This window comes from Lathyrus oleraceus, chromosome 2 (assembly GCF_024323335.1).
Source record: "Lathyrus oleraceus cultivar Zhongwan6 chromosome 2, CAAS_Psat_ZW6_1.0, whole genome shotgun sequence".
Lineage (NCBI taxonomy): Eukaryota > Viridiplantae > Streptophyta > Magnoliopsida > Fabales > Fabaceae > Lathyrus > Lathyrus oleraceus.
The window spans coordinates 41,580,863-41,602,103 of record NC_066580.1 but is presented as its reverse complement, the minus strand read 5'-3'; the positions used below and the strand labels follow the sequence as shown (position 1 = coordinate 41,602,103).

Sequence of the window (21,241 nt, the reverse complement as noted above, 5' to 3'; positions counted from 1 at the left end):
GACCAAAGTTACTTCATGGTGGAAGTGAACCATGTAGATAAGAAGAACTTCGACAGGAACTTGGCTCATATAGGACCATGCCACCCAGCTGAAGACATCTACTCCCCAAGTAAAAATGATTTGTATTTCTTGACTCTACACCCCAATGGCTTTCAGTGGGATAAGGAAATTATGGGGGACCCAGAAGAAGGGGAGTCATCTGAAGTACGGCCAACAGGCTGGGATGAAGACCTGGATTATGCCTGAGCCTTCTTTTTTCGAAAAGATTTTGGCCTACATGGCTGAGAAAAAAATTAAAGCGGCTCTCGAAGCCGAGATAACTAACATGGTTGACGAAGCCATATATGGTGAAATTTATAATGCAAGACCTAGGGAGTACTTTAAACCAAAACCCCCTGACGAACAGGTGCCTATGGAATTAACAGACCAGAGGTTAGATGCCATCTATGACGACGAGCCTCTGGGATTCGAAAAAGATCCAGTGACGTCGAGTGCGAAGATGTTAGCGCAAGATCCCCTTGAAGAAATTGATCTTGGAGATGGGAGCACAAAAAGAATCACCTACATCAGCACTAAACTGGACCCCAAGTTGAAAGTAAGAGCAATTGAACTGCTAAGAGAAAACAAAGACTGCTTTGCTTGGGACTACGACGAGATGCCTGGTTTGAAGAGGGAACTGGTCGAATTGAAGCTGCCTATCAAGGATGGAAAGAAGCCCATCAAGCAGACTCTAAGGAGATTCGCCCCAGAGAGCCTCTCAAAGATCAAAAAAGAGGTCGAAAGACTTCTTTGATGCAATTTCATCAGGACCACAAGGTATGTCGAATGGATTGCAAACATAGTTCCTGTAATTAAGAAAAATGGCTCTTTAAGAGTATGTATAGATTTTAGTGATCTAAATGCAGCAACTCCTAAAGATGAGTATCCAATGCCTGTGGCATAGATGCTGGTTGACTCAGCTGCAGGCTATGAATATCTTAGCATGCTTGATGGATATTCTGGCTATAACTAGATTTTCATTACTGAAGAGGATGTTTCCAAAATAGCCTTTCGATGTCCAGGGGCAATAGGCACTTATGAGTGGATAGTTATGCCCTTTGGTTTAAAAAATGCTGAGGCAACATACCAGCGAGCAATGAATTCTATATTCCATGATTATATAGAGACATTTATGCAGGTTTATATAGATGATATTGTGATAAAATCTATATCAGGCGAAAATCATCTAACCCATCTCAGCCAATCATTCGAAAGAATGAGAAAACATGGCTTAAAGATGAATCCTCTTAAATGTGCATTCTTTATGCAGGCTGGAGATTTTCTGGGCTTTGTGGTCCATAAAAAGGGGATAGAAATCAATCAGAATAAGAAGAAGGCTATTATGGAGACCAAAGCACCATCAACTAAGAAAGAATTGCAATCATTATTAGGAAAGATAAACTTCCTGAGAAGATTCATCTCAAACTTAAGTGGTCAAACTCAAGCCTTCTCTCCCCTCCTACGCCTGAAACAAGGGAAGTTCGAATGGAATGATGAACATCAAAAGGCATTTGACAAGATCAAGCATTATCTGACGAATCCTTCTATCTTGTCACCACCATGTGGAAAGAAGCCTATGAGATTGTATATATCAACTTCCGACACTACTATAGGTAGCATGTTAGTACAAGAGAATGAAGATGGCGTCGAAAGAGCCATTTATTATCTTAGTAGGGTTTTAAATGATGCAGAAACTAGATACACTTCAATAGAAAAGTTGTGTCTTTGTTTGCATTTCTCTTGTACTAAACTCAAGTATTATATAAAACCTATTGATTTATACGTCTCTTTACACTTTGATGTCATTAAGTATATGTTATCGAAGCCAATAATGCACAGTCGAATTGGCAAATGGGCATTAGCCCTCACTGAATACTCTTTAGCCTTTATGCCTTTAAGGGCAATGAAGGGACAAATAGTATCAGACTTTATTGTAGACCATGCAGTGGTCGAAAGTCCTCAATTTCAAGTTGAGTTAAAACCTTGGAGATTATTCATCGACGGTTCCACTCATAAGGATGGAAGTGGAGTTGGGATCATGATAATTTCTCCTGATGGAATTCCAACAAAACTCAAATATAGGATCGAAGGTCCCCTTTGTTCTAACAACGAAGCAGAATATGAAGCCCTTATTGCAGGACTTGAGGCTTTGTTGGAATTGGGGGGAACTAGGGTCGAAATTAAAGGAGACTCATAATTAGTAATTAAGCAACTAACGAAAGAGTACAAATGTATAAAAGAAAATTTGATTATGTACTTCGTCATTGCAAATAGGTTGCTCAATTTTTTTGAATATATAGACATAAAACATGTTCCTAGAATAAAAAACCAAGAAGCTAATGACTTAGCACAAATAGCTTCAGGGTATAGAATTTCAAAAGAGAAGCTAGAGGAACTTGTCGAAGTAAGAGGAAAAGCAATGGCTGCCATATTGTCTCCGACAGATTTGGAAAGCACTCAGTTAGATATGCTAACAGAGAAGAGTTTGAAGTACTAGCCATTGATACCTTAATGGATACAGATTGGAGGAATCCAATTATTAATTATCTCAAGGACCCTTTGTAAGACCCTAATTTTGACCCTAAGATCTCTCATGGCATCATAACATTGCATTTTGCATCTTGCCTCAAGGATCATAGCATCTTGGCTCCTTACCTTTGGGTGGGATCTCTTGAGAGTTGGCTCGAGATCACCAAGCATGCTTGAATTATATATTATTGCTTTTCTCATTTTATTTACTAACCAAAAGCACAAAAATGTGTCACTAACATCTTTTGTTTGTAGCTTGAGCAGTCACAAGATCCAAAGCTTCTAGGTGGCCCTATGCCCATTGATATGGCTAGGTGAAAATGAAAGCAAGCATGGCAATGGTTCCCAAAGCTCTCATCCATCAAATATTCCTCCCAAGTATCTCAATAAATCATTTTTATCAAAGAAAACCAAAGGGTTTGAGGCTTGTTTCCCAAGGAAACCCTAATTCATCTGTTTATCAACTGTGCCTTGCTCATGAAGCAACCTCAACCCATGATCAAATGAAATCAAGGGAAGTTCTTTAATTCATCATTTCATGCATATTTGAGCTTATTTGAGTATCCTCAATCATCAATTCATCAGGATATGAGGTTTGGACTTGAGAAGTTGATCAGTCAATTCATATAATTATTTTGAAGTACACTGAGACCTAACGTTTAATGTGTTTGTCAAATGGAGATGACCCCAAGAGATAAAATGTTATTAAGAACCATATGAACAACTTTCATGTTCATCAAAAATTTATTTGAATCTTGGAAGGTCATCATTCATTTCAAGACATTATAGGTCATTTTGACTGAAACCCTAATTTTGGGTCAACTTCCCAAGGACATAACTCCTTCATTTTTCATGATGTTGAGGTGGGATAAAGTGAATTGGAAATATTAAGATGTCTACTTCAATTGTTATGTTGAACAAAGTTTAAAAATCCTAAAATAAATACATGTGATAATGCAAAGCATTATAGGTCACTTTGGACCAAAGGCATTGAAATGTGAAAAAGTCCAACTTCAAGTGCCCATAAATTCTTCATCAAAAATCCAAATGATGCAAAATGTAAGTCCAAATTGATTGCCTTGAAAATATCTACAACTTTAATGTTGAACGTTTTGTCATTTGGAGCTTGCATCATTGAATCAGAAGTGCTTAAAGTTTGGCCATTTTTGAAATTCTCACATCTACATGTTTTGCACCCTACACTTCATGATCATTTTTCACCAATTTCCAAATGTCAAATGAAGTTTTGGTCAACATAACAAATGATCCTCATGCAAAAACCTTTCCAACCATTACCCATAAGGTTATGCTTCAGTTTGAGAAATTCCATTTTCGAAGAGATGAATATATTGGTACTGTCGCGGCGGGATTTTTCACGAGATTAAGTATTGATTGAACTTAACCCGTTTGAAAAATATTTTAAATGCAAGAGTCGCCACCGTCTTTTATTTTATCCAAAAAAGAGGAAGGGAAAAATAACGATAAATCCCTTTAGAGTTACGGGTTCGGGGGTTGGTTATGCAAAGGGAAGGTATTAGCACCCTCTACATCTGTGGTACTCCACAGGAACCTTTTTGCTTATGTTTATGTGAATGCTTTGCTTTTTTCGCTTTGATCGTTTGATTGGGGAGATGAGAAAAGAACTTGATTTTATTGTTTTTGGACTCGATAAAGTCGTAGACTTCATGCCTACGTATCTCCAAGGCGCAATGGAGAAATCAGAATCCACGTAGTTCTCCCAAAAGAAAAGGGGAAAGTCTGTTTTGTTGATTTTAGATTGGCGTGTCTTGCCATCTCTTGCTCGACCTAGGCGGGAGGCTTCGAGACTGACACGTCCTTTTGAAAACGTTTTTAAACTGAAAAGCCAAAGCTGGCAAAAGATTTGAATGAGCCTAAACCCTGAAACAATAAATAAATGGGCTCATTATAAGGAAGCCCAAGAGTAAGCTTGTGAGTGTGTGAAAAGGGTTTCTTAAACGGCGACCGTTGGAATCGCATCGGGTTTCTCTTTTTTGGATTTTTCGATTTTTTAACATAAAACGTGAACAATACGATTAAACACACAATAGAGAACATAAAAAATGCGAGAAAGTAAATTATTACAACACAGTTAGCTATGAATAGTTAGTATTACGAATAGTTAGTGGAGTTAATCGAGCTGAAACTGAAACGAAACGGTTAGTAACAACATAAACAAATATAAAAAAAACAATATAAACATTTACTTGTGTCAAGAGGATGAACTTCTGATGGTCCAAATGATCGACCGAAAGCTGGAAACCGTCACCGACGCAGTGCTGGCTGCCTTCGTGAGTACCTGACTTCAACGTCGCTTTTGATCGGTGAAACGACGCCGGAATGAAATGAACCTTGGATATTTGTGACCTGGACTCAATGAACTTCAAAGATATGAAATCGGTTTTGTGTTTCGGTGAATAATCGGGACGATTTTGGGTTACCGAAAATGAAGAACAAGTGAAATACGGTAATGCTTTTGGAAAAATATTTCTTTTCAATTCTCTGTTTCTCTCACCACACGTTTTTTCCTTACTGATCCACCTCTTTCTTTTTTTCTTCCTTACTAACCACATATATATATATATATATATATATATATATATATATATATATATATATATATATATATATATATATATATTTAGATTACTTAAACAATAAGAAACCTAAAAAATATCTAACATAAATTAATAATATATATTTAGATTACTTAAACAATAAGAAACCTAAAAAATATCTAACATAAATTAATAATATATATTTAGATTACTTAAACAATAAGAAACCTAAAAAATATCTAACATAAATTAATAATATATATTTAGATTACTTAAACAATAAGAAACCTAAAAAATATCTAACATAAATTAATAATATATATTTAGATTACTTAAACAATAAGAAACCTAAAAAATATCTAACATAAATTAATAATATATATTTATATATTATATAATAATAATAATAATAATAAACTAATATAATATTAATCCTAATTAAATAAACTAATTAACAACTAAACACAATTAATATTAAGCACAAATAATATTAAACGGCACACGATTAAAATACGATAAAATCGAGCGACACGAACGCGATAAAAATGATGACAATTTGCACAGCAAAACAGACAAATTGATAAAACCAATAAACCAGTAAACTGGTAAACCAGTAAAATCAACAACACGACTCAAACAGACTCGATTAAATCACACGGCACAACACGTAATTAAATAAACAACCCTAGGCAATAATAAAATCAACACGACATCACGAAAACGCTGACAAACACAATCACAAATAATCGGACAATACGAAAACTCTAATATATTCGAAATACAGTCAAAATACCGACAAACAAACAATTAAATAGATAAAAACGCACAAAACCTAATCGAAGCGATGCCACGCACAAAAGAGATAAGCGAGATAAATACGAAATACAAGACAACGATATCGGCCAGGTTTTACTAAAACAACGAAATACAACACGGTAAGCAACGAAAACATACAAAACCTAATCAAACCAGTTGTCACGCGAAGTTTAAGAAATTGAGATGAATACGAGACAACGAGATTAATCAGGATATGGTCAACAAAACCAAAGTCAAATTTTGGGGTGCGACAGATGCCCCTATTTAATTAACTTAGGCCAGATAGCCGGAGGCTATCGAATGGCGTAAGGTAATTAAATATGACAAACGCCATAAAATTTGACCGCAAATGCATGTATGCATGATGCAAAAGACAGACAGACACAGAGACACAGGAGTGCAAACTCTACTGGGGAAGGACATACACCGACTCAATGCATGAAGGTAAACACTGAGAATACTCAGCTGGGGAAGATTCAATACCTATTCATAGATGGAAAATAGGAGGAAAAGAGATATCGACTCAATGTTGACGATACATCACTATCTCATAGATGAAAGTGGGAAAAGATCAATATAACAAGAGTACTGATGTGACAGTACATTACCAACTCAAAGATGGAGGTAACAGAAAAGATGAATACCAACTCAAGGATGAAGGTATAACAAGGGCATAATAAGAATCGAACTGCGTTAACTCATGGTTGACAGCTCACTACCCACTCATTGATGAGGTAAACAGGACATGCCAACTCAAAGTTGAAGGCAAGCTTCAAAAGATTGATAATAACACTGCTAGGGAAATCAAATTCCAACTCATTGATGATGGTGTAGATGAAGAATCAGATCTAAGGATCATTGTGCAGACTTACAGTTGAATGCACACTACCAACTCATTGATGAGGTAGACAGAGAAATGCCGAGTCAATGTTGAAGGCAACCACCGATTCATTGACAAAGGTGTTTAAAAGAATTTAGAACATATTCTCCTGGAGATGTTTATCATTACCGACTCAAAGATGACGGTGGAAGGACAAAATGTACCTAACTCATAGATGAAGGTACTCCATCAACTCAAAGACGAAGATGGAATCAGAAGTTATCTGTGCAGACTCAAAGATGAATGCATATTACCAGCTCAAAGTTGCAGGTACTTCACCAACTTAAAGACGAAGGTGGAATCAAAAGGAATCTGTGCTAAACTCAAAGACGAAAGCACGCTACCAGCTCAAAGTTGCAGGTAGAATCATGGAACTTTCTGTGAGGATGTTATCAACTCATAGATGGAGATAATAATTAATTTATCCGAGGGATAACAAAGGTTACCACTCATGGATGTAGGTAACTCAAGTTTGTAACGGGTACCAACTCAAAGATGAAGGTATAAAGGACTTGGACACAATATCTGTCATGTCTGTTTTACTGAATGAGAGTCACAAAGACTATATTGTTGCCTTCTTTTACTGGCAATTTCTGAGCTTTATCTGGAGACACGAGGTTCAAACTAGGATAGAACTAGAATGAAACGGTCAAACAAGACTTCAACTGAAGAGGAATGAACTCATCAGGATTTACAACTGAAACAACCATCTTCCACGAGGCATAGATCTCTGTGGGGAACATGACCAATAAAAGGTATTTTACTGCTTATGAGGATACTCTATATGGAGAGATTGACTCAACCCACAATATAAACAAGGAAACAAGGTGCATATGAATGCAAGCATGATATGTCATAGATATGCATGAATATTTAGTAATGAATGCATGATGGACAGACAAAACTAGGAATAACTAAAAATGTTAACAGCTGCATAAGGACTTGCTGGAGATTTGCACTGAGACTCGCTAGGGAGTAGTACAAAGACTTGCTGGGGAATTGGTACAAGAGCACCATATCCAGGTTTCTTTAAAAGTCTGTCTCTGCTGAGAATTCCGTAGAAGAATGGAGATGCCTTCTACTTCAAAAATGCAGGAGATTCCCTGTGGTTCTTGAATTTGTGAGGTATATGAGGATTGGACCTTTCTGAGGACTCCGCTGGGGATACAAGGTGTTATCCTCTGGAAATAAGATGATATTGTAAGAGAAGTCCTGCAATTCTTGAATTTGCTGATAATGCAGAAGGGATTATTCTTCTAGAAGACTCCGCTGGGGATAAAGTCCGCTGGGGATAGGTGGTATCTTTCCAGGGAATAAGAATATAGGGGAAATCTATCCTTGATTTGCTTTAATTATCATGAATACTTTCTGTATATGAAGACTCTGCAGGGGATTATGGTGTCTGATATCTGGTTACGAGATCTTTCCTCTAGGAGACTCTGCCGGGGAACAGTGATGTCTGACCTTTGAATATAAATGAGAATTCAGGAGAAATCCTGCAATTCTTGAATTTGCTTAAAATGCATAACACACTCTTCTTTTACTACAAAACATTACTGAGGAGGAGACATATCCTTCTATTGAATGGACAGAGAACAACAGGAGATTCCCTGTAGTTTCTGAATATCAACTTTCTTCACTCGCTGAGGGATGGAGACCTCTGTATTACTCCTGCTCAGGGAAATCAAATCTTCCTTCTCATCCTCTGCTGGGGACATTGCTGATCCCGCCTTAATAAATTACTTGGGAAATACCTGTAGTAATCCCATAGGCCAAATCTGTAACTTAAAACCTGGATCAAAGTCTTCATGATCAATTAACCGGGGAGTCTTCATGATCAATTAAACTGGGGAGTCTTCATGATCAATTAACTGGGGAGTCTTCATGCCCCAAGTGAAGGGAATAAACTTCTTGAAATATTTCTTGCATGATCTTTTGAGGAAAACTAGGAAGCATAGCTGGGGATATCCAGAATCACAACCTCTGCTGGAAAAATATTACTGCCAAGACACCTGTGGAGATTTTTTCATCATATACATATAAGGATAGTAATATGAACATGTCTAGTTGGAATCACATGATTTCAGAATTACTGGGACCACATGTCTCAATCCTTTTATTGATGTCCACAAATCAAAATAAATAATCTTTATATTTTTCAAAAACTGTTTTTAATTCAAAACTTTTGTTTCAAAACATACCTGTCAAAGTAAAAGAACTTTCGTAATTTGAAATGAAAATTAAGAGTGCCAAGAAATATAGAAAGGCTCAAATTGATTTGATAGGATGGTAATCAGCCAATCAGCGTGATTCCATAGATCTTTACAAATTGGAAAATGGTAATTTCGTGGAAAAAGGGTACGTTGAACTACAATGACATCATTCTCTCTTCCACTTTTGACCTGTATTGCAGCCTTGAGAAAGTTGGAGAACTGTTGAAAATATTCTGATACTTCAATGATCTTATCTCTGTTATGCAGTTACTTGCCTGAAATCCCTAACTTTTGCCTAGATTGCCCTTTCGGGTTTTCAATCTACCGGGATAATATTCTCTTTGTTTTTTTATGTCTCTAATTTCTGCTTGGACCGCCCTTTTAGGTTTTCAGTCCACCGAGACGCTCATTTTTGCCTAAGCCGCCCTTTCGGGTTTTCAACTTAGCGAGCTGTTCTTTTCATTTTTTAGGCGAAGTATTTCTTGACTGCATCTGTATTCACGGGACGTGGAAGCTCTTCACCATCCATGTTTGTAAGAATTAAAGCACCGCCTGAGAAGGCTTTCTTGACAACATAGGGTCCTTCATAGTTAGGAGTCCACTTGCCCCTAGAATCATTGTGAAATAGTATCATCTTCTTGAGCACAAGGTCACCCTCTTTGAATTCTCTCGGCTTAACCTTCCTATCAAATGCCTGCTTCATTCTCTTTTGATATAACTGTCCATGGCACAAGGCAGTCATTCTTTTTTCTTCAATCAAATTCAACTGATCGTATCTGCTTTGACACCATTCAACCTCTGACAACTGAGTTTCCATTAGTATCCTCATTGATGGAATTTCAACCTCTATCGGTAACACAGCTTCCATACCGTATACAAGTGAAAATGGGGTTGCCCCAGTTGAAGTACGGACTGATGTTCTATATCCGTGTAGTGCAAAAGGCAGCATTTCATGCCAATCTTTGTAGGTAACAACCATCTTTTGAATGATCTTCTTGATATTCTTATTTGCAGCTTCAACTGCCCCATTCATCTTGGGACGGTAAGGAGAAGAGTTGTGATGCTCGATCCTGAAACTTTCACATAATTCATCCATCATTTTGTTGTTCAGATTGGAGCCATTGTCAGTGATGATCTTGTTTGGAATTCCATATCGGCAAATGAGATTATTTTTGATGAATCTGACCACCACTTGCTTTGTCACCTTTGCATACGAAGCTGCTTCCACCCATTTGGTGAAGTAATCAATTGCCACGAGAATGAAACGGTGTCCGTTGGAAGCTTTGGGTTCAATCATACCGATCATGTCAATGCCCCACATTGAGAATGGCCAGGGAGCAGAAATCACATTCAAAAAGGTTGGTGGTACATGAACCTTATCAGCGTAGATCTGACATTTGTGACACTTCTTTACAAATTTGTAGCAATCTGATTCCATGGTCAACCAGTAGTAACCAACTCTCAACATCTTTCTTGACATAGAGTGGCCATTTGCATGAGTACCAAAGGACCCTTCGTGAACTTCTTTCATCAACATTTCTGCTTCCTTTTTGGCAACACATCTGAGTAAGACCATGTCATAATTCCTCTTATAGAGCACATTCTGATTAAGGAGGAAACTGCCTGACAATCTTCTCAAAGTCTTTTTATCTTTTTCTGTTGCTCCAAGAGGATACTCCTGAGTCTGAAGGAAATGCTTGATATCGTGGTACCATGGTTTATCATCAAAACTGGCCTCAGCTGTAAACACATGTGCTGGTCTATCAAGTCGCTTGATCACAATTCTGGGTACTTCGTTTGGAAAACCCACTTGATACATTGAAGACAACGTAGCTAGAGCATCCGCCATCTGATTCTCATCCCGAGGAATGTGATGCAACTCAACTTTGGTGAAGAAAGTCAACAATCTTCTTGCATAGTCTTTGTATGGGATCAAGCCAGGGTGGCGTGTTTCCCATTCTCCTTTGATCTGATTGATAACTAACGCTGAGTCACCATAAACAGTAAGATTTTTGATGCGGAGGTCAATGGCTTCTTCAAGACCCATGATACAGGCTTCATATTCAGCAATGTTGTTTGTACATTCAAAACAAATTCTTGCCGTGAAAGGAATATGAGAACCTTCTGGAGCGATAATGACTGCACCTACTCCATGTCCATAAGCGTTGGAAGCTCCATCAAATACTAAACCCCATTGAGAATCTGGTTCAGGTCCTTCTTCAGGAAGTGGCTCTTTACAATCTCTGGATTTTAGGAACATGACATCTTCATCAGGAAACTCATCCTCATTATCATCGTGATCTTCAACGGGTTGGTGAGCAACGTACTCAGCCAACACACTGCTCTTGATAGCTTTCTGGGTATGATACTCAATGTCGTATTCTGATAACAGCATCTGCCATCTGGCAATCTTACCAGTGAGTGCAGGCTTCTCAAAAATGTACTTGATTGGATCCATTTTGGATATCAACCAAGTGGTGTGACTTAACATATACTGCCTCAATCTCTTAGCAGCCCAAGCCAATGCACAACATGTCTTCTCGAGTAAGGAGTATCGTGATTCACAGTCAGTAAATTTCTTGCTTAAGTAGTAAATGGCATGCTCTTTCTTTCCAATTTCGTCTTGTTGACCCAGAATACAGCCCATAGAATTCTCAAGCACTGTCAAATACATAACCAACGGTCTTCCAGCAACAGGTGGTAACAAGATAGGAGGCTCCATGAGGTACTCTTTGATACTGTCAAATGCTTTCTGACAATCCTCTGTCCAAACACAATTCTGACTCTTTCTCAGCAATTTGAAGATAGGTTCACAAGTGGCAGTCATGTGAGAAATAAACCGGGATATGTAATTCAATCGTCCTAGAAAACCTCTCACTTGCCTTTCTGTTTTGGTGCGGGCATCTCTTGGATAGCTTTTACTTTATCTGGATCAACTTCAATGCCTTTTTGGCTGACAATGAAGCCCAAGAGTTTACCTGACCTGACGCCAAATGTGCATTTGTTCGGATTGAGGCGAAGACGGAACTTCCTCAATCGTTGAAACAGCTTCAATAGATCTACTAAGTGACCTTCTTCTGAACGAGACTTCGCGATCATGTCATCCACATAAACCTCAATCTCTTTGTGCATCATGTCGTGAAAGAGCGTTGTCATGGCTCGCTGGTAAGTAGCACCTGCGTTCTTCAACCCAAACGGCATCACTTGATAACAGAATGTTCCCCATGGTGTTATGAATGTAGTTTTTTCCATGTCTCCGGGAGCCATCTTGATCTGGTTATACCCGGAGAATCCGTCCATGAAGGAGAATATGTCAAACTTTGCTGTATTGTCTACCAACATGTCAATGTGAGGCAGGGGGAAATCATCCTTTGGGCTTGCTCTATTTAAGTCACGATAGTCGACACACATTCGTACCTTCCCGTCCTTTTTAGGAACTGGCACAATATTTGCTATCCACTCTGGATACACTGAAGTGGCAAGAAAACCAGCATCTATTTGCTTCAGAACTTCTTCTTTAATTTTGACGGCCATATCTGGATGTGTTCTTCTTAATTTCTGTTTGACCGGTGGACATTCTGGCTTCAAAGGTAGCTTGTGCTCTACGATGTCAGTGTCGAGACCAGGCATATCTTGATAAGACCAAGCAAACACATCTACATACTCTTTCAACAGGCTGATCAATTGCTCCTTGACCTGTGGGGATAACAATGCTCCAATTTTGACTTCTTTCACATTTTCTTCCGAACCCAAGTTGACTGTTTCCAAAGGCTCCTTGTATGGCTGAATAGTGTCTTCTTCATTTTCAAGCTGGCGGGCGACCTCTTCTGGAATCTCATCCCACTCTTCCTCTTCAGCTTCGAATACAGAATGTTCAAAGTTGGGAGAGGGCATGATGTCATTGTGTTCAACGGGTTTAAGTAACCTGTACAAACAATTGTTTTTAGAGGACTGACCATGACATGCAAAAATGTGTTCTTTTTAAGGTTTTTTTTTTTTGTGTTACCATTTTCCGAAAAAGCTGAAAAGATAAAAGGACACAAGTGTATAGGAACACAAAAGATCTTTTTCATGGATAGTACGTTTTTGACAAAAGTACCCATTTTATAAAATTAATGCTTCGCGCTTTGGGCTAAAGCGGAAGATTTTTGAAAACTGAAAAGCTTAATTACTTTGATATGTGGACACAATGTGGGATGTCAACTGCGGTCCAGTTCTTCATAACTACTCCTGGTGTCACAAATCTGGGGCCTTCGTCTTCTGTCTTTTTCTCAAAAGTATCCTCTTCAACTGCTACCATGTTGATAAACCCACCGCTGTGAAAGATATCTTTGAAAGGTCGCACCACTGAAGTCTGCACTTGTTTTCCATCAACAAAGTCTAATCCTGCATGGTTAACGTTTTCTGGCAACTCTATCACCTTGCCCCACATTTCTGTAGGACCTGTCTTGACAATCTGCTGGGCGTCTTTGAATGACGCGATTGAACCTTCACTTTTCTTGTAATCATCGATGGTCAGGGCCTGAAATGGAGTTTGAACAGCCGTCTCGTCTACTTCTATCACACTAAACGATGAAAGGTGGCTAATCAGCATAGCCTGCTCCCCATTAACCGTCACTATTTGCCCATTCTTGACAAACTTTAACTTTTGGTGTAACGTGGATGTAATGGCACCCGCCTCATGAATCCATGGGCGTCCGAACAGACAGCTATAAGCTGGCACTATGTCCATAACCTGGAAAGTGATCTGGAATACGTGTGGTCCAATACCAATAGGCAAATCAACTTCTCCAATGACTGTTTTTCTTGATCCATCGAACGCTTTCACAATAATTCCACTGTGCCGCATTTGCCCCCCTTTGTACTTTAGCTTCAACAAGGTAGACTTAGGCATGACATTCAGAGATGAACCGGCGTCAATTAGGATATTAGACAAAGAATCCCCTTGACAATTGGCTGAGATATGGAGAGCGAAGTTGTGATTCTTTCCTTCTTCTGGCAGTTCTTCATCACAAAAGCCTAAGCCATTGCACGAAGTGATGCTGCCTACAACATTGTTGAACTGCTCTGCTGTTATATCCTGTTCTACAAAGGCTTGATCAAGCACCTTCAGTAGTGCTTCTCTGTGGACAGCTGAGTTCAATAATAAGGACAGGATCGAGATTTTTGACGGTGTCTGTAGCAACTGATCTACCACTTTGTAGTCACTGAGCTTGATAATTCTGAGTAGTTCATCTGTTTCTTTGTCAAGGGTTGAATTTCTTGTTTGCCCTTCTGCTTCTCTTGTCACTGGTACCACGACTACTGGATCTTTCTCAACATTTCTACTTGGGATAACCGGCGGAGCGAACACGCGGCCACTGCGCGTCATTCGGCTATTTGCTGCGATATTGGTAACTGAGGCTAAGGTTTTAATCTCGACCTCTTTACCGTTCTCAATAATAGTTGCTGCATAGCGGTAGGGGACCGCTTTATCTGAAGTGTAAGGCATTGGGCCCGGAGGGAAAATCACCACTGGCTCCCTCGGATGATAAGCTATCTCTACTTTCTCTGGAATGTTGAAGCAAGGAATGATGACATTCACCTCTTGTTCTTGTGATTCTGGAGAACTCGCTTGTCTAGAAGTCTGAATCAAACCCTGATCAAAGACGCCTTGCAAATCATCTTGAATCTTTCTACAACCTCTTGAATTGACTGAACATGTACCACAGATCTGGTGGTCATGTTGGAATAGACCATGAGCACATAAAACAGAATGAATTTCAACCAAAGACCGCCGAATCTCCTCTATCTTCGTAACACGTTGTTCATTGAGACAAACTTCTATATTGTTCACTGATGAAGGACCATGACTTGGCATTGGATTGTCCTTCACATTGGGACCCATGTTCTTGAAGGTCAGGATACCTGCTCTTGTCAACTTCTGTACTTCCAACTTTAAAGCAAAACAGTTGTCTAAGTTATGACCTGGAGCATTCTAATGAAAGGGACAAGATAACTCTGGCTTGTACCACCAAGGTAGCACTTCTGGTACAAGAGGTCGGGGTCGTGGTTGCACAAGGTTTTTAGTGATCAAAGCTGGATACAATTCTACATATGACATCGGAATTGGATCAAAATTGGTTCTTCTTTGCTGCTGTGGTGGACGTTGTTGTAACTGATGTTGATGTTGTTGAGGTTGATGTTGTTGCTGATACTGAGTATTCTGTTGGAAGCGGTTGGTACGCTGCTGAGGGTATTGGACTTGAACTGGAGCGGAAGTGATTACTGGAGTCACGGCTGCTATATGTTGGTGTTGGGAATGGTAAGGATAATTGATCCTTCTTGGATGATTATAGGACACATCATTAGTTTCTTGTTCCTTCTTTTTCATAAAACCGCCGTACCTCTTTGCCCCGCTTGAAGATGAACTTCCTTCTCTGACTAGACGCCCTTCTCGAACTGCTTCCTCTAAACGGACTCCCATGTTTACCATGTCAGTAAAGTCTGTAGGAGCGCTTGCAATCATCCTCTCGTAATAAAAAGTATCAAGAGTCTTTAAGAACACTTTCGTCATCTCCTTTTCTTCCATAGGTGGAACAACCTGTGCTGCAATTTCGCGCCACCTTTGCGCGTATTCACGGAATGTCTCCTTTTCTCTTTGTTGCATGGACCTCAACTGATCTCGGTCTGGCACATTATCCAGGTTGTATTTGTAATGTTTGATAAAGGCCTCGCCTAAATCGTTGAAAGTCTTGATCTGAGAACTGTCTAATCCCATATACCAGCGTAAAGCTGCACCGGTAAGGCTGTCTTGAAAACAATGAATGAGCATCCTTTGGTCGTTGGTGTACATTGACATCTTTCGCACGTACATAACCAAATGGGTCTGTGGACAAGAACTTCCTTTGTACTTTTCAAATTCTGGTAGTTTAAATTTTGCTGGCATCCTTACGGCTGGAACCAAACACATATCATTTACATCTCTGCCAAACAGTTCTTTCCCACGAAGAGCTTTTATCTCTTTTTGTAATTCCGCAAACTGATCCTGGAATTCATCCATTCTATCATTGAGACCAGGATCCTCACTTGGGGTAGGGCCGTGATAGACAGGTTCTCCTAGGTGAGGAGTATAGTGAACAACGAGAGGCACATTAGTGAAGACAAAAGCATTTGGTGGAACGAACTCTTGTTGATATCTATCTTGATTAAGATCCCTGGGTATTTCCCAAGGACGGGATGCTGTGATGGTAGCAGAAGTGACTGGGACAGCGTTGATTTCTGAAGCGATGACTGTAGTGACGGGTGCTGCTGTTGTTTGATTCTGAATTTGAGGTTGATTCTGTGCCGAAGTCTGTCCTGAATTATGAACTTGAGCCCTAGCCTGGGCTTCCTCTGCTTGTAGACGGGCGGTTAACATTTGGTTGCGCATCTCTGCTGCCTGTGCTTGCGCCTGGATCTGTGCATCTTGTGCTTCGGCAACCTGAGCTTGTGCTGTTTGAAGTTGAGCAGCTTGGGCTGCTTGGTTTGTTATCAATGTCTCGACCATAGCAGAAAGGCGGTCAACCTGAGCCTTCAATTCTCGGTTCTCGTTATCTGTTATCTCCATTCTTCTTTTGTAGTTGGCTCTTGTGTTGTAATTATGCGTCAGCTTGAAATGGATCTTGTGGCGGGAAGCAACTGTTAGAAGACTGGACCAAGACAGACAACCTGTATGCACGTGATGCATGGATATGCAAAATGAATGATTTTCCAAGGAACTCTAAGTGAAGGAAAAGATAGAATTGCAAACATTTTTGATAACAAAACAAAGTTATCAACCCAAAATACAACCAAGAAAACCATTTAAGGACATGTGTCATCAGGACGAGCATAAACAAGTAGGAGTTGTCCTTCAAGTCTCTCAATTCTTTCTTCATAGGCCTTCTGCATAAAAGCTTTCTCCTTCACCGAACTGTCTACAAGACCTTTCCATGCACCTGAGGACTGTGGAATCTGGGAGTAATCTGTTGTGCCTGAGGAAAATAAATCCTCTTGCACCCTTGGACGTTTACCTGCACGATCTTCTCCACTCTGCTCCTTTAACTGTCTCTGAAGTTCTTCATTTTCCATTTCGAGCACCTGGGCCTTATCCTTCCAAGCGTCTCTCTCTTTCTTGACCCTCTCCAAGGTGGCTTAGGAAGATGCGTATAGCATATGAATCCACAAAACCTTCAATATTAGGAAATAGTAACAAACCGTAGATCAACAAGGCGAACAGATGCTCCACAATAATATCACAACCTTGACTGGCAAAATAAGAAACCTTCCCCATTAAGAACTTGGCAGTGAAACCTGGAAGTCCTCCTTTGGTGGTGAAGTTATTCTTGAATTCTGACTTCTTTATGTACAACACTTTTGCAAGAGAACTGTGCTCGGGTAACTTTTCTGAACCAGAGAAAGGTACTGTATCAACAACTGGGATGTGAAGCAACTGGGCATACTCTTCCAATGTAGGCATGAGTTGATAGTCTGGGAATGTGAAACAGTGATAGACTGGATCATAGAACTGTACTAATGTCTGCAATAACCCTTCTTCCATCCTAAGTGTCAATAAAGATATAAGTGCCCCATATCCGTCTCTGAAACCAATAGGATCTGCGATCGAAGAAACCAGTTTCTTTAGTTCATCTATCTTTAGATTGATGAGATTGTACTTTTTCACACTTCTCCGTCCAAAATCCATGTTTCCTGCAATATTTGCAATCCTCACTTTAAGTTCCTTGGAAAAAGGTTGAAATGATGGGAATGAATGCATGTCATGCATGAATGCAACAAACACAAACATGGTCAAACAATACAAGGTTTAAAGTTCATCACCAGCATGGAGTTTAGGACAAAGCCCCAAGATAAGTTCTAAGGTTCACCTGCCAAACGGGTTCTAAAAGTTCCCAAGGTTATGGATCCTTCTTCGGATAATACCGGGTTAAGCAACTGCTCGCTTTCCAATATTATTCTCAAAAGAATCTCGCTTGAGTGTGATATCGCGTATCAACCAAACCAGACTTTTGGTCCGAAGTGGTCACCGCATCACATCCTAAGTAAGGCCAAGATGGGGTAAAGGTAAACTAAGGTCCTTGGCTTCACGGGCCCGTCGAAAGCAACAATGCCTCACAAATGACTTGTTTAGCACTATCACCCTCAAAGAGGCCTCCACCAAGCGGACAAAGGCTCAAGTCAACTCGGTAAGGATTGTCTCCTATCAAGTCAACCTGAATTATCATCCATCCTATCTCAAATGTGCCCCAAATCCGGGTATAGGATTTATCACAAGTATCCCCCAAAACCCAAAATAACAAACATTACAAACAATACAATTTAGCAAATATTCACAAAGCAAACATATAAACAAGCAAAGATAGGCTAAACCCTCAAATAAGTTTAATCATGTACTCCCCAGCAGAGTCGCCATTCTGTCGCGGCGGGATTTTTCGCGAGATTAAGTATTGATTGAACTTAACCCGTTTGAAAAATATTTTAAATGCAAGAGTCGCCACCGTCTTTTATTTTATCCAAAAAAGAGGAAGGGAAAAATAACGATAAATCCCTTTAGAGTTACGGGTTCGGGGGTTGGTTATGCAAAGGGAAGGTATTAGCACCCTCTACATCTGTGGTACTCCACAGGAACCTTTTTGCTTATGTTTATGTGAATGCTTTTCTTTTTTCGCTTTGATCGTTTGATTGGGGAGATGAGAAAAGAACTTGATTTTATTGTTTTTGGACTCGATAAAGTCGTAGACTTCATGCCTACGTATCTCCAAGGCGCAATGGAGAAATCAGAATCCACGTAGTTCTCCCAAAAGAAAAGGGGAAAGTCTGTTTTGTTGATTTTAGATTGGCGTGTCTTGCCATCTCTTGCTCGACCTAGGCGGGAGGCTTCGAGACTGACACGTCCTTTTGAAAACGTTTTTAAACTGAAAAGCCAAAGCTGGCAAAAGATTTGAATGAGCCTAAACCCTGAAACAATAAATAAATGGGCTCATTATAAGGAAACCCAAGAGTAAGCTTATGAGTGTGTGAAAAGGGTTTCTTAAACGGCGACCGTTGGAATCGCATCGGGTTTCTCTTTTTTGGATTTTTCGATTTTTTAACATAAAACGTGAACAATGCGATTAAACACACAATACAGAACATAAAAAATGCGAGAAAGTAAATTATTACAACACAGTTAGCTATGAATAGTTAGTATTACGAATAGTTAGTGGAGTTAATCGAGCTGAAACTGAAACGAAACGGTTAGTAACAACATAAACAAATATAAAAAAAACAATATAAACATTTACTTGTGTGAAGAGGATGAACTTCTGATTGTCCAAATGATCGACCGAAAGCTGGAAACCGTCACCGACGCAGTGCTGGCTGCCTTCGTGAGTACCTGACTTCAACGTCGCTTTTGATCGGTGAAACGACGCCGGAATGAAATGAACCTTGGATATTTGTGACCTGGACTCAACGAACTTCAAAGATATGAAATCGGTTTTGTGTTTCGGTGAATAATCGAGACGATTTTGGATTACCGAAAATGAAGAACAAGTGAAATACGGTAATGCTTTTGAAAAAATATTTCTTTTCAATTCTCTGTTTCTCTCACCACACGTTTTTTCCTTACTGATCCACCTCTTTCTTTTTTTCTTCCTTACTAACCACATCTATATATATATATATTTAGATTACTTAAACAATAAGAAACCTAAAAAATATCTAACATAAATTAATAATATATATTTAGATTACTTAAACAATAAGAAACCTAAAAAATATCTAACATAAATTAATAATATATATTTAGATTACTTAAACAATAAGAAACCTAAAAAATATCTAACATAAATTAATAATATATATTTAGATTACTTAAACAATAAGAAACCTAAAAAATATCTAACATAAATTAATAATATATATTTAGATTACTTAAACAATAAGAAACCTAAAAAATATCTAACATAAATTAATAATATATATTTATATATTATATAATAATAATAATAATAAACTAATATAATATTAATCCTAATTAAATAAACTAATTAACAACTAAACACAATTAATATTAAGCACAAATAATATTAAACGGCACACGATTAAAATACGATAAAATCGAGCGACACGAACGCGATAAAAACGATGACAATTTGCACAGCAAAACAGACAAATTGATAAAACCAATAAACCAGTAAACCGGTAAACCAGTAAAATCAACAACACGACTCAAACAGACTCGATTAAATCACACGGCACAACACGTAATTAAATAAACAACCCTAGGCAATAATAAAATCAACACGACATCACGAAAACGCTGACAAACACAATCACAAATAATCGGACAATACGAAAACTCTAATATATTCGAAATACAGTCAAAATACCGACAAACAAACAATTAAATAGATAAAAACGCACAAAACCTAATCGAAGCGATGCCACGCACAAAAGAGATAAGCGAGATAAATACGAGGCAACGATATCAACCAGGTTTTGCTAAAACAACGAAATACAACACGGTAAGCAACGAAAACATACAAAACCTAATCAAACCAGTTGTCACGCGAAGTTTAAGAAATTGAGATGAATACGAGACAACGAGATTAATCAGGATATGGTCAACAAAACCAAAGTCAAATTTTGGGGTGCGACAGGTACAATTTTGGAAACTCATTAAAAATGCATTGCATGAGCTAACCATACACAATCTGCACGTCCATTCTGATTTCATTTGGCATGAACTTGCAAATCCAAGTGGAATTGGGCCCTCCTTGCGCCTGTACAGGCCCATGCATGGAGGCTCTTTCCATCCATGCAATGCTTTGTTCATGCATTCAGCCATTCCATTGTTATAAATACAAGGCCAATGCTTCTCATTTCAGCAACCTAAGGGCGCCTTACATGTTGCACGAATTACTCCTCAACCATACTCAAAGGAACTCACCATTTTCTCTCAAATTTTTCAGATCTAAACTTCAATTTCATTGATTAATTTTTAGATCTACAGATCCTAAGCCTTGCTCACCTTGATCCATAGAAGACACTGCAAGCATTAACATCAAGAGACCGTGCTCTCAAGCTCTCCAATTCAGAGGTTCACTTCAAATTTAATTTTCTTCGAATCTGCTCATATATTGCTTGTTTCTTGTTGTTGCTGGGTTGTCTGAAGTCCTCTACATAGA

The 21,241-nt window shown here is 38.8% G+C and overlaps 1 protein-coding gene across 1 annotated transcript; it reads right to left on the bottom strand.

Annotated features, from left to right (window-relative positions):
• Positions 1–1,379: 1,379 nt before the first annotated feature.
• LOC127121839 (uncharacterized) lies at positions 1,380–14,940 on the bottom strand. The gene is made up of 2 exons (XM_051052274.1): positions 13,282–14,940; positions 1,380–1,403 (listed from the first exon to the last, which is right to left on the bottom strand). The coding sequence occupies exons 1-2, from the start codon at positions 14,938–14,940 to the stop codon at positions 1,380–1,382; spliced, it is 1,683 nt and encodes a 560-aa protein (XP_050908231.1).
• Positions 14,941–21,241: the final 6,301 nt, after the last annotated feature.